Source organism: Stenella coeruleoalba (genome assembly GCF_951394435.1).
Source record: "Stenella coeruleoalba genome assembly, chromosome: 15".
In the NCBI taxonomy this organism is placed as follows: Eukaryota; Metazoa; Chordata; class Mammalia; order Artiodactyla; family Delphinidae; genus Stenella; species Stenella coeruleoalba.
In genome coordinates this window covers 52,504,077-52,518,451 of record NC_137161.1, presented here as the reverse complement: position 1 = coordinate 52,518,451, position 14,375 = coordinate 52,504,077, and the positions used below count along the sequence as shown (strand labels likewise).

The 14,375-nt window shown below is 42.4% G+C and overlaps 1 protein-coding gene across 3 annotated transcripts in view; it reads left to right on the top strand.

The window, feature by feature from the left end:
• The window catches only part of ADCY9 (adenylate cyclase 9), a 191,649-nt gene that overhangs the window by 44,690 nt on the left and 132,584 nt on the right, over positions 1–14,375 (top strand). For all 3 annotated transcript variants that reach the window (XR_013831460.1, XM_079943673.1, XM_079943672.1), the window contains one exon: positions 131–1,866. Coding sequence is in view for 2 of the 3 variants with exons in the window: in XM_079943673.1 (XP_079799799.1) it covers positions 174–1,866 (1,693 nt within the window). In the remaining variant the exon portion in view is untranslated. The remainder of the gene's footprint in view (positions 1–130; positions 1,867–14,375) is intronic.

Here is a 14,375-nt window from a genome sequence, read left to right as displayed (position 1 = left end):
GTGAGCAGACGGTGCCTTTCCCAGTAGACCGCCGGGGCCCCCACTTAGGAAACCGGTAGAGCTCGTGGCCTTCAGGTGTGCGTACCTGCAGGAACAGATGCCAGTGTAACTCTGGTTGTCTCGCTGATAGGTTCCGGTGACCCCGGCCGGGAGGCTTCCGAGCGCTCGGCAACATGGCTTCCCCGCCCCACCAACAGCTGCTGCAGCACCACAGCACCGAGGTGAGTTGTGACTCCAGCGGAGACAGCAACAGCGTGAGGGTCAAAATCAACCCCAAGCAGCTGTCCTCCAACAGCCACCCGAAACACTGCAAGTACAGCATCTCCTCCAGCTGTAGCAGCTCCGGGGACTCAGGGGGCGTCCCCCGGAGAATGGGCGCCGGAGGCCGCCTGCGCAGGAAAAAGAAGCTGCCTCAGCTGTTCGAGAGGGCCTCCAGTCGGTGGTGGGACCCCAAATTCGACTCCATGAACCTGGAGGAGGCTTGCATGGAGCGCTGCTTCCCGCAGACCCAGCGCCGCTTCCGGTATGCGCTCTTCTACATTGGCTTCGCCTGCCTTCTCTGGAGCATCTATTTTGGGGTCCACATGAGATCCAAACTGACTGTCATGGTAGCCCCTGCTCTGTGCTTCCTCGTGGTGTGTGTGGGCTTTTTTCTGTTTACCTTCACCAAGCTGTACGCCCGGCATTACGTGTGGACCTCGCTGGTTCTTACCCTCCTGGTGTTCGCCCTGACTCTGGCTTCCCAGTTTCAGGTTTTGACGCCCTTCTCAGGACGAGTTGACAGCTTCAATCATACTCGGGCAGCCAGGCCCACAGACACTTGCTTATCTCAAGTGGGGAGCTTTTCCATGTGCATTGAAGTGCTCTTTTTGCTCTACACCGTCATGCACTTACCTTTGTACTTGAGCTTGATTTTGGGAGTGGCCTATTCTGTTCTTTTTGAGACCTTTGGCTATCATTTCCAAGACAAAGGCTGCTTCCCCTCACCTGGAGCAGAGGCCCTGCACTGGGAGCTGCTGAGCCGAGCCCTGCTGCATGTCTGCATTCACGCCATTGGGATCCACCTGTTCATCATGTCCCAGGTGAGATCCAGGAGCACCTTCCTCAAGGTGGGCCAGTCAATTATGCATGGAAAGGATCTGGAAGTGGAAAAAGCGCTGAAAGAGAGGATGATTCATTCTGTGATGCCAAGAATCATAGCTGATGACTTGATGAAGCAGGGGGACGAGGAGAGCGAGAATTCTGTCAAAAGGCATGCCACCTCCAGCCCCAAGAACAGGAAGAAAAAGTCTTCCATACAGAAAGCCCCTATTGCCTTCCGCCCATTCAAAATGCAGCAGATCGAAGAGGTCAGTATTTTATTCGCAGATATTGTGGGCTTCACCAAGATGAGTGCCAATAAGTCCGCCCATGCCCTGGTGGGGCTCCTCAATGATCTGTTCGGCCGCTTCGACCGGTTGTGCGAGGAGACCAAGTGTGAGAAAATCAGCACTCTGGGAGACTGCTACTATTGTGTGGCCGGGTGTCCCGAGCCTCGGGCCGACCATGCCTACTGCTGCATTGAAATGGGCTTGGGCATGATAAGGGCTATCGAGCAGTTCTGCCAAGAGAAGAAAGAGATGGTGAACATGCGCGTTGGGGTTCACACGGGGACTGTCTTGTGCGGCATCTTGGGCATGAGGAGGTTTAAATTCGACGTGTGGTCCAATGATGTGAACTTGGCCAATCTCATGGAGCAGCTGGGAGTGGCTGGCAAGGTTCACATTTCCGAGGCCACTGCAAAATACCTAGATGACCGGTACGAAATGGAAGATGGGAAGGTTACTGAACGCCTCGGCCAGAACGTTGTTGCTGACCAGTTGAAAGGTATGTGCATTTCTTTGCCTTGTCATCTCCTTCCCCAATCCCATTTGTGTTGGAAAAACAAAACAGTCTTTTTCCACTGTCAGCATCTGGAGGCAGATCAGTTGTTCTCGGACACCTTATCATGGGGGCATCTCAGGACCAGTGGGACTTTTCCCCCAGTGAGTGAGGTATCACAGATCTGTTCACACCCTGACAGTGCTGACATAGATGACACCTTTTTTTGAAGGAAGGAGAACTTTGACAATATGTATCCTGCCAGTCGGCTGTTAATGTTTCTGAGATTCTGGGGCAGGTCTGATGAGTGTAAGGGGATTGGAGCCTTTCAGTGGTCAAAACTTTGAAACACCATAAGAAATTGCCTTTGTGATCCATTTGGTCACCCTGAAGCCCCATCAAAACGTTTTTCTATGCCTTTTTCCAAAAATGTGAAGAATAAAACTTTTCTCCTCTCTGGGCCTCACTTTGCTGGGATAAGGAAGTCGGCTCAGCCCTGCAAGACCCTTGAGAATTAGATGAAATTATGTACCCCTAAGTGCACACTGCCTTTTGCCTAAATCTCTTTTTTTAAAATGTTTGCATTTTCAGCTTTCATTTATTTAACAATGCTTTCTTATCATGGTATTTGTCTTACCTTATAGACTGCAGCATTTTAGAATATTGAACTTCTCAGACAACCAGGTGATTTGAAAGTTTAGACCCCCTCCCCCAACCCCTCAGATGTGTCCCTGTCTTAAGCTCCTTACTGCTATTCTTTATGTTTTCACTGAGCTGCTTCTTTTATTTTATTTTTCTTTTATTTTCACTTAGGGCAAAAATCTTTGAGGTCTGGGAAATGATGTATAAGTAAGTGGGATCAAAAGTAAGAATTCTAAATAACATCCTCTCCCATCCTTTTTTAAAATTGTCCTTATATTTTACTAAAGTCTTCTGGATTGAGGGGAACATCTATTTTGGAAGTATGTAGAGAAAATAACATGAATTTTTAAAAAGCCAACATTTGTAAAGCTGTATTGTGTTTTGTGGTGCCCCCACGTTGCATAATTACACAGTGAAAAGCCCCAGGGTATGGAATCCTCAGAAGGAGAAGTAACAGCTTAAATCAGAGACAGGAGAAGTAATAGTGTAAATCGGCCCTGGTAAGTGATTGAGTTTGAGGGCCTGGGTAAATTGTCAGCCTTGACACAGTCCCGTGTGCTCAGTTGATATTTTCTTTCTCTGCTTGTGATCGGAGTTCCATGTCATTTACTTATCTATTATCTGGTGAGGGTGCTTTATTCTTATCCTAATTTTTCTTTATTCTGTTAATTTTGCCAACAGTTGAAGAATTTGTGGGTAGAGTAGAAATATATTTTCACTTCATAATTCTCTCTGCCTCAATAGCTTGCAAGGCTACATTGATGAGGTCAGAAACTATACTTTGTAGTTCGCTTAAGAGATTCTGCTGTGACAAGTGTCTTCCTTTGCAGGAGGGTGTCTCTTGCTCTGGAATCTGGAGGTGCCAGTGGAGTGGGGTGCGGATGTAATCCCTGCTTGACATTTTGGCACCTTTGGGATCTGAGTGTCTCAGGCTCTGTCCTCAGGGGTTGTGGGACAGATTCCAGAGAATGGAGCAGCGCTGTACTACATTAGATTAAGTATGACAATGATAGCAGTTTTGTAAGTGGTGCTTTGAACAGTGTATTACTTGAATTTCAAAAATAAAAACAGATGTAATCATTAAGTATGTCTGGAAATTGCCAGGTCTTTGATTCTTTGGCAATACCCATTTTTGTTAATTTATGTGTAATTTTATTTTCAACTTACAGATCAAAGGTCTCAAAGACACTGACCAAAAAAAAAAAAAAGAAAAGCCAGAATGAGTTTGTTGATTTTTAGGAAAAACTCACATAGTGTAAATTTCGTAAATTAACCTTTTCTTTAAATTTGTGTACACTGTATATTTATAAGGAAAAGTTTTAGCACTGGATGGGATATGGGGAAGGATAGAAGGCTTAGCTTAACCAGTGATTTTTTGGTATGATATTCTTTCCTTTAACAGTTTCCCTGAGACCATGATTTTTGCTTTATTCAGCACATTTTGAAAACCTCTGGACGGGACCCCAGTAATAGAGGATGTCTACACAACTTCCTGACCTTTTTTGAAACTGCACAGTTCAATTTTCCTGACATTGTACAAATCTGCTCAGTTGAGATGATAGCATAGTTTGTAGAAGACCCTTTTCATACAGAGGGCTAAGGTTATATACATAAGATTCCTTTTAGCCCATCTTTGGGTTTGTGGCAGATATTTTTCTCTACGCAGTGTTGGCAGTTTTGTCCTTTTGTCCCCTTTTCTGATCTTGGGGTTAAAAATAACCAGTAGAGGATTCTGTAGAAATGAATATCCATTGAATAAACTGGGGATTCCAGCACTAGCCTGGCGGTGTGAAAGGAAGCTGCCGCTCTGTAATTTGTCTGAACAGGCTTTGTGGGAAGTGGACTTTCATCATTTCTGCACATTCACTCACCCCGAGAACATCTTTGTTGTGCTTTCACGGCGCCTGGCCCCATAGACGCACAGGTGGAGTTGTGATGGTTTGTGACTTGGGGGAGCTCGAGGGTATAAACATCGTCGAGTCCAGAGGTGGGAATACAGTAGAGAGGTGCACGCACCTGGGGGGTCTTGAGGTCGAGCAGTGGCTTTCCAGTGGATAAAAGAAGGACATTCGGTGCAGAGGAGGAAGCGTGGGCAAAGGCTTGGGTTTACGTTTCTTGGTGGACTGGGCAGTTTAAGTAGTTCATCAGGACAAGGAAGACTGCGATTACCTGGGAAGGAGTTTGGATTCCATCCTGTAGGTAATGGGTAGCCACTGATGGGCTTTGAGCAGGAAGCTTAGGTGATCTGATTTGCAATTTGAGAAAGTTTACTCTTTCAGTTCTAGGGAATGTGAGTTGGTGATTAGTGAGCTGTTTCAGTAAATCCCAGGCAGAGGCAATAGTGGCTTAGACCAAGGTAACAGCAGTGGTAGTGGAGATGAGGGGATAGATGTGAGCAGCAGTAAGATCAGCTGGATTGGATTTATAACCGTATTTAAACAGATGACGGGGGCAGGCAAGGGGCTTGATTCTTTGAACCGGAAATGGCTTTTCAAGTTTCTGGAATTGACATGGGGACAGTTTGACATCAGTCATGGGTGAGAGGCCTTTGAAGTTTCTGTGGTGTGAATGGAAAATGCAGAATCAAGTTGTAGAATATGAAATAGGCCAGGAGCCCCTGGCTTGTCCATTCATTCATTCAACAGATAATTTATTTTGTTTTGGGCACATTTCTAGGTGCTGGGGATACAGCAGTGAACAAAACACCAAAATTTCTGCCCTCGTGGTGATTCTGTTATAAAAGGATGATCAGACAATAAACAAGTAAAAGATAAAGTTTGTGTGTGAAATTTTAGAGAGGGTGCCCAATCACTTAGAGAGAAGGTTGAAAGAATTTTCAGCACAGGACTAGGATTTTGGAAATGATCCAGAAAGTGAGGGGCAATTATTATTAAAGATTAGGAAGAAATAGTCTGATTTGAGTGATGGGAAGAAGGATCCTTTCACACTATTTGGGACATACCACCGGGCCCATGAGGGTACTGGCTGTTCCGTTCTGTCTTGGGCCACAAGCAAAAAGGTGAGGAGTGTTGTCTAGAACTGTTAGTTTTTCCTTTCATAGGTAGAGAGTCACAAAGAAAGTGAAACTGTCAGAAAATACAGTCATATTTTCTCTTAAATACTAGGAAGATAAAACGAAGGTGCACAGTCATTCCAAATCGACACCAACACTCATGTATTTGTAGAAGGGAATGTTGAGGCTACTGCATTGTTAGGTGCAGAAACAAAACAAGACTTCCCCCCCAAACCAAGCTTTTAGCTCCGGGAAAGATCTGTTGATGTGCATTGGTAGAGATGGTTACCCACTGGCCACCTCAGTGACCGAGCCCTTCGCCATGTGCTGATAGGTGGCACTTGGAAGAGTCCCTGTCTAGCCCCTGTCTGGGGCCACTCCTCAAACTGACAGTGGACAGACATACTTGGCGCTTCAGCTTTTGCCAGCAGCTGTCCCAAACTTGAAGTCTGGGCTCCCTGGTTCCCTGCCAGCTACAGCTAGGAGCCCTGGCTACACACTAGTTTAGGGTGCAGTTTGCTTGCTCAAATGCACCCCTGGCTTCAACTGGTAGCTTGGATAGCTTGTAACCCTTGCCACGGTAGTGCTTGCCCACAGCTGACCGCTTGGTGTCCGCTCTTAAGTCATGTTGAAGAGAAACTCCCTGCTCACCTGCGTCCTTGCACGGACTCGCTTGTGCACGTCGAAACAGCCTCTCGAGTAGCAAGGGGCAGAGATAAGATGAAGCAGAAAATTTGGCTTGACATCTGGGATCGGAGACGACAAACAGCTGTGGAGTCGGTGCTCAGGCAGCCCCCGATGACCGTTTATTCAGGCTCCTTCAGACCAAATTATGTGGCTTCCAGAGGAGCACACAGCTGTTAATTCTTTTTTTTTTAATATTTATTGATGGATGGATGGATGGATGGCTGTGCGCGGGCTTTCTCTGAGTTGCGGTGAGCGGGGGCTACTCTTCGTTGCGGTGTGTGCTTCTCCTTGTGGTGGCTTCTCTTGTTGCGGAGCACGGGCTCCAGGTGCGCAGGCTTCAGTAGTTGTGGCTCAGGGGCTCTAGAGCGCAGGCTCAGTACTGTGGCACACAGGCTTAGTGCACCCGTGCTCCGCGGCATGTGGGATCTTCCCGGACCTGGGCTCGAATCCGTGTCCCCTGCATTAGCAGGCGGATTCTTAACCACTGCGCCACCAGGGAGGTACCCCCCCCCCCCCAAGCTGTTAATTCTGAGGACCAGCTTTTGAGTAGAATTAGCCTTTGGCAAAGAAAGTTAAGGGAATGGTTCCCTGAATTTCAGGTGGAATGAAGCAGGGAGGATAATCTTTTCAGGTAGAATAACTAAGAAGGAAAAATTAAAAAGAAGCAAATAGAATAAGTAAAGAAATTTCGGGGTTCTCATTTACTAGCCAGCCTTCAAATAATAATTGTATTTCTACTTACTGGTTAGTGTCGCCTATGTACTTTGCTGTGGAATAATAATCTTGAAAAGAACACAGTGAATTTTCTATCGTGTGTGCACATGTGCTTAAATTTTCGTCTCTCTGTTGATTGGTGACTTAATTGGTATTTCTGTTTGGATTTCGATATTGTGAGAGTATAGTCATTCCACATACACACATAATAAATATTTACCATGTTAGCCATTTAGCCATTTTTAAGCCTGTCAGCTGGATTTTCTTAACTGCTTTGGCCTTCAGTCTGTTGCACTATGTTGAAGAATGTGTGGAAAATCTGGCTCTCAGAGATATATAATTGGAAAGTGGAGGAGCATTTTGATAGCTGTTTTAGACAATTGTGGATGTTTTTCTTTGATACTGTACCAACATCCAAGAAGTGGTAGTTTCTTAAGGGTTAGTTGCAATATGGAATCTGAAATCCTACTAATCAGTTTTTTCGTCTGCTATCAAAACCCCGTTGGATTTTTTTTTTTTTTTTTTTTTTTTGCAGTACGCGGGCCTCTCACTGTTGTGGCCTCTCCCGTTGCGGAGCACAGGCTCCAGACGCGCAGGCTCAGCGGCCATGGCTCACGGGCCCAGCCGATCCGTGGCATGTGGGATCTTCCCAGACCGGGGCACGAACCCGTGTCCCCTGCATCGGCAGGTGGACTCTCAACCACTGCGCCACCAGGGGAGCCCCCGTTGGATTTTTAAACGAACCTTTCCCCGGGTGTGATTTTCTAACGTCATGTATTGGTCATTTGGAAAATTATGGTTTCTTGAGTTATGCAGATCTTCCAAATGTTGACAGAAGCGAAGTCTTTAAATATAGGGACGATGTCAGCTTCACAGTGGCAGATAAAAGCTTTCCAAAATTCTGGTTTTCACTTGAAAGTTTGAGTTTCATCCTTGGCAACAAATACTGTCAGTTGTTTTCCTTGAAGCGACAGACTCATTTCATTCATTTTTCAGGAACGGTCTGCCAGATACTCAAGTCTGAGTGACCATAGTCTGTCTGTGGGTCAAGTATAAACGATGTTCCATCAAAAAAGCAGCTAGTTCAGCTTGCAGCCCAAACAGGTGTGCAGATGCTTTTGGTGACAACCAATCACGTCAGTGCTCTGGGCGGTGCTGTTCCCATGTCATCCCACAGAACGTTAAAGGGACACACACTCAAGATTTAACACAATTATTCGATTTTACTGCTTCATCAGAGGACATTCTTAAGTGCAAATGACCGTTTTTTCCTTCTGCAAGTGTGTGGTGAGACAGAGCTCACTGATGACTAGCACAGTTTAGTCAGGCACCAGCAGTCTTAACCACCTTTGCTTTTGTACCATCAAGGCCAATGTCAACACTGAGAAAGGCAAATAATGTCTTAGTGTTATTATGAAAATAGTTTTGATCTCACAGATACCTTGTAGAAGTCTTAGGGACCCATGGGGGTCTGCACACCGCACTTTCAGAACTGCTTCCCTAAATGGTAAGATAGGAAGAGTGAGGGTTTTGTACCTACTCCTCAAACACACATTCTCATGTAGATGGGACAGTTCACACTGGAATTAGGATAGACATGTGACATTTATTGTGGAAGTAGCAAGTGACTTCAGTTCATACATTTCCTTTTTCTCAAAAAAATCCTTTGTGATTCTGCCAGATCTCTGCTGCTGGTGTTGAGGGGTCAGGATGAAGACTGTCAACTTTGTTTTTTGATTTATTTTTGCCGGGCTCCCCCTTTGGCAGAATAGTATAGCGGTCCTGTGCGTGGGTTTTGGTTTCCCATACATTTGGATTCATTTCTCATTTCTGAACTGTGGAACCTTGGGCAAGCTAGGAATGATAGCTCCTCCGTCAGAGGCCTGTTGGGAGACTCAAACGAGATGATTATTCAAGTAAAGCACTTATTAGCATAGTGACTTGATTGCAACAGGCGTTCAATAAATAATAACCAACTCTTCTGCCTGGGGAGTCACGTTTTGTACTGCACTCAAGGGTGTTTCTTTTTTCCGGCACTCTGTTTGGTGCACATCTTGCATAACTGGGTACTGAAACCCAGAACACACCAGGGACTGTGATTGTGTCAGTTTCTCGAATGAAAAAGGGCAAGTGTCCAAAATACAGAACACCAATAACTTGCCCTAGTTAAACTGTAGCTGCCAGGTTTGGTAGCTTCTTTACTGAAAAACTCTAGGGAGTTTAGGCAGTATTGTTCTTGGGCTGCTTCTGGTCCCCAGAGCTTAGAGGTACTTAAGATGATGTGACCCTTGATAGTTGAGAAATTATGGGAAAATCTTTAGCTTTGGGACTCTGGAGATATTGGACGACGTTTACACCAGAGTAGTTAGTTATTCAGCTCTACTGTATTCTGCTGTAAACTCATTTATTTATTAAATAAGTATCAAGTGAGTTTCTACTATTTGTGAGGCCTGGACTAGGTTCTGGAGATAGAGCTCTGTGCCCTCTTAGACCCTACAGCCTAGAAGGGAAAGTAGACATTAATCAAATAATCACCTAAACAAATGCTCTATACAAAAAGGGCTGGAGATAGGGAGACTTACTATCTCCATTTTATAGGTGAGGGAACTGAAGCACAGAGAGGTTAAGTAACTTGCAATGGTCACACAGCTAGAAGAAGCTACTAAGTGGTGGAGCCAATATTTAATCCCAAAGGACTGTATTAGAAAACATTGGTCCCCGCTTCATAGAAATTGTTTTAAGGATTAAAAGAGAAAATAATATTAAGTACTTAGAAAAGTACTCGGCACATAGTAACTCTCCGTAGAGATTAGATTCACCAAATAGTGTTACTGAAAGTGGGGACAGTTTTCTTAGTAGCAGCAACAACAGAAAAAAACCTATACCTTTCTTTGTTCAGCTCTTTCCTGTTCAATGTTTTCAGGCACGTTGTTATCTCAGCCATTGTGAAATCTTAGGATCTTGGGGACTGTGTATGTTGAGAAGTTTGTGTACTATTTCCTTGATTCTTTCCCGTTATCCTCCAGGTTTCAGGCTGAGTTGGTTTCTTAACATCTTGTGAAGGTGACCAGTGGCTTTTTTCAAGAATCAATATAAACTCTTGGATTTTAGCTTCTTTGGTGTATTTCCCTCCATTACAGATATCATTTTTCTTTTTTTTGATGCTCAGATTGTCCTGTCTTGGGCCCTGAGAACCCTTTCCAGTTGGCCCCTGAATCCTTTTCATACAAACTGGCAGTGTTTGTACTCATCGAGTAACATTTTTATGGAGTAGAGAAATTATAGGCATTAAAATCTCATTAATTCTGTTTGTCTGGTATGTTTGTTTAGCGAGACTGAGGTAAGGTTTACCCTCTTTTTTGAAAAGAAAATTAACACTATATGCATGTTTGTATGAAGAAAGAGCACTGCTGAACAAATGGTTTGTGCTTTTTCAAGCTCCTCAGAAGCTTTAATTTACATTCTTACAATTGACAATTATAGAGCAATGCAGCATATCTGTCTCTGGTATCTTCCCACTAATGCCTGTTGAGGGACAGGTGCCTGTGAATGTTGGTAAATAAGGATAAAGAACAATAAAATGAAAGAAATGAAAGAAATCCTAGACCAAAATGTAGATCACTTGTTTGCAGACTGAAGTGTGCCCCCAGCCCGTCGAGCCCCATCCCCCAGGACAGCTGTGAAGGGTTCCAGGAGGCCCAACTTCAGGAATCCCCTTCACAGGAACCTTGTTCTGAATAGTGATTCCTGGAATGACTGCCCTGCCACTCTCCTTTCTGTCTTGTATAATGTGCATTTGACTTACTTATTTTGTTTCTGATCTGTCTCCACCCCACTGGAATGTGTCTTGAGAGCAGGAATGTTTGCACATTTTATTTACTGCTGTATTCCTAGTGCCAGAAACATAGCTGGCATATAGCAGATGCTCAATATTTGTGACATGAATGAATGAATGAATAACCACAACCCAGACATTTACATGGAACAAACCAGAAAGGAGAGGGAAGGCAACAACTGGTTTTCCAGGAATAGTTGAGTGGTTAATTAAATAGAGGCTACTGGTAGAATCATTAAAGAACTTAGGGAAGGAGAGGGGAGAGTGCCCGGGAGTGTGAAATGGGCCCATGCGTGTGGGACAGTGGGCAGTCCCGGGCTCCCGGGCTCCTGAGTTCTTCGGGGAAGGCCGCCGGGCAGGAACTCAGAGGATTGAAAACCCAAGTGTTTATTTAGGGTTCAGGAAATATGGGGTTGAATGGCTTAGTTTACGCAATCATTTTTAAGCTTTTTAAAACGGAGATTTCAGGAAGTATATTTATCTTTAATAATGCTGTAGCTCCTTACAATTCCTATTTGATTATAATTTATGCACATGGAAAGCCAGCATACCCTTTTTTCGGCAAAGCTCCAGCATAATCTTTGTGCATAATTTCCAGGATTTTTATGTAATGCTATTAAATTCTGTTCATTTTTTTTTCTCCCAAAGAAAAATGCGCTACTGAAATCAGCTTTTAGATATTTATATTTGTGTTTGAATTGTATGGGAAATATTAACTTTGGTTTTTTACCACGTAGTTTGTAGAGAGGAAGAAAACCCACATGCAGGTGATTTATATTCTTGTTTATGGATATCAACATACAATATCCCGTTAAGACTTTGACATTTTAAGTGAAAGAGACTATTGCGCATTGATTTAGTTCTGCCCTATTAAGTGTTAACGTCTCAAGTGTGGATTATACTGCATTCTGTAACTTCATAAACGAGTTCTTTTCCCCATGAGAAATGCTTCTTGTGGTCATTAATGTTAATTTTTGTTTTGTGAATGAGCTGTCTAAAACCAGGGAAGGGTGATGTTCTGAAAGAAAAGTAGTTTTATAGAATTATTGTTTGAAAAAATAAATTTGTTCAGTAGATTAGCTTTTCATCTTGAGATGTTTTCTCCACTAACTAGTTAAACACTTTCGGGAAAATAATTTAATCTCTCTGTCTCAGTTTCTTCCTGTTTGTAAAACGTAAAGTTTGAACTAGATGCGCTTTAAATCCCCCACCCTTCTCTAAGAATAGCTGAGCTTCTGTGACTGGAACATAGTACGCGTTCTTCATATGAAAAACTGGTTTCTTCTTCATTCATTTGTTTAAACTGTGAACCCTTATTTAGATAAATTTAGCACATGGAAACTCAGATTTACCTAACCGCTAAATTGCGGGGCATGGTGAAATTCTTAATGTTCTAAAGGATTCTTTACTTCCTTTAAATATAAGTAAATAAGATGGAGTTATAGAAGTATAATTTACACATTTTTAAAATCACATTTGTTATATAAAGCCAGGGTATCATTAGAGGAAACCCATTTTATTTTGAAAGTTTGAGAACTATTTTTGAAATGGCTTGGAGAAAATGTGAAGTGATTAAATTAAAAAAATGTGCTTCAGTTTCTGTTTGAACATTACTTTGGAGAGAGATTGGAAGGTTAGTTGCCAGTAAGATGAATTTCACTTGTGTTGGCAAGTTTTTCACTGGCAGGACAGAGCAAATACTGGATTAATAATGTTCTTACTGATTATTCCGTTAATAAAAGACTCACTTGCTCCTGACGGTGAGTTCCTGGATCTGCTGACTGTATAGTTAGTATGCCAGGGTCCTATGTATTTACTGTGTAGTTAGTGTGACTTTAGTAGCCCCCAAATTAATACACCTGGAAAGTGTCTAGCTTAGGCCTCTTAATTAGGAATTAGAGGTCACCAAATGATAAAAGGAAACCCTTGGATTTAATTGTAAAGGATTTATAAAAGAAATTGAATGGTTTTCTTATCCTTTCTTACAAATAGCGAAGCATAGCAAAGCAGCTCATGGAAAGTAATATAACATTTTCTGTGATTTGCATGGCTGGAGAAACAAAGTGAAAAGGAAAAACACTCTACTTTGTTCTGAAAGACAGCGTTGACTCTGGGTACATATGTCATCTGACCTGAGAGAGAATTTCACCTCAACAAAGGCCCAACTTGTGAAACTGTAGCTTCCCTCAGAGAAACTGTTATTCACAGCCCGTTGGAGTCATATGTTTTCTACCAGCTAAGGCGACTGACTCAGTGTGTCAGTAATTGCAGGAGGTTAAAAACTTTTGGAACACCATGCAAACAAAACATTTCAAAGGATTTTTCTGGTCTCTAACACACATTTCATAGTGACTTTCTCAGCTGGAATAACTTAATTAACTCTGTGTTCTTTCTGGCTCCTGAAAGAAATTGTGATTTATGAACACTTTCAGAGCTGATGATTCTAAGATAACAACTTTGTCCCTCTGCCATTTGAAGTTCAAATGCAAATGTTTGCTTTCATAGCTCTAGTCATGATGTTACTTTATTTAGTAGCTATTAAATTTCCAATTCCATATACTCCCCTGGAGGTGTTCCAGTTTGCACTAAGGTTTCTGTTTCTTTCAACAACATTGGTTATGGTGTGTGGAACTTTCCTGAACAAGGAATATGAACAAGGTTCTTAGAGTGGCTGATTTTAAGCTTTTCTTTTTTAAATAACAGCTCTTTTTGACATATAATTCACATACTGTACCAGTTAAAGTATGCAATTCAGTGATTTTTAGTATATTGACAGATGTGTGCACATCACCATAATCAATCTTAGAACATTTTTATCACCCCCAAATGAACCTCTGTACCCATTAGCACTCACTTCCCATTTCCACCTAAACCTCCCAGGCCCTGGCAACCACTAATCTACTTTCTGTCTCTGTGGATTTGCCTATTCTGGACGTTTCATACACATGAAATCATGCAATATGCAGCCTTTTGTGTCTGATTTCTTTCACTGAGCATATTGTTTTCAAGGTTACCTGTGTTGTAGCCTGTATCAGTACTTCATCCCTTTATTTGGTTGCATAATATTCCATTGTATGGATAGATCACATTTTGTTTATCCATTCATCAGTTGATGGAAAAGTGATTCTTTTTTCAAAATCAACAAACTGATTGTTTGAAAATAAATTGAAATGATAAAAAATCTTTTATTATTTAATAATATAACTTGACTAAAATATGGCTATTTCATTTTCACTAGTGTTTAGAAGTTTTCCTGAGAGACATGATTAAATGAGATTTAATACTGAATTGTAGTTTCACATAATCAGTTTAGTTTTTTTTTTTAACAGCTGTTCTCTTTTCTAAGCTTGATCCATGTTGATTAAATATTAAATTCTCTGATCCCCTTCCTTTCTCCCAGCCAGTTCCTGAATAGACAGCTTTGGGAGTAGCATGTGGTTGACTTTGAAACCAGCCTCATTTGATACGTTGTTAGATATAAATATCAAATATAGTATTAATAAGTCTTTCTGGATTTGTCAAGTTTTCTGAAGAGCTCAGGATTTCCCCCTTTAGTCAATCAGATGTTTTCCTGGTTAAGCAGTTTAAACATTTGGTTCTGTGTTTCTGAAATGTATAAAACAC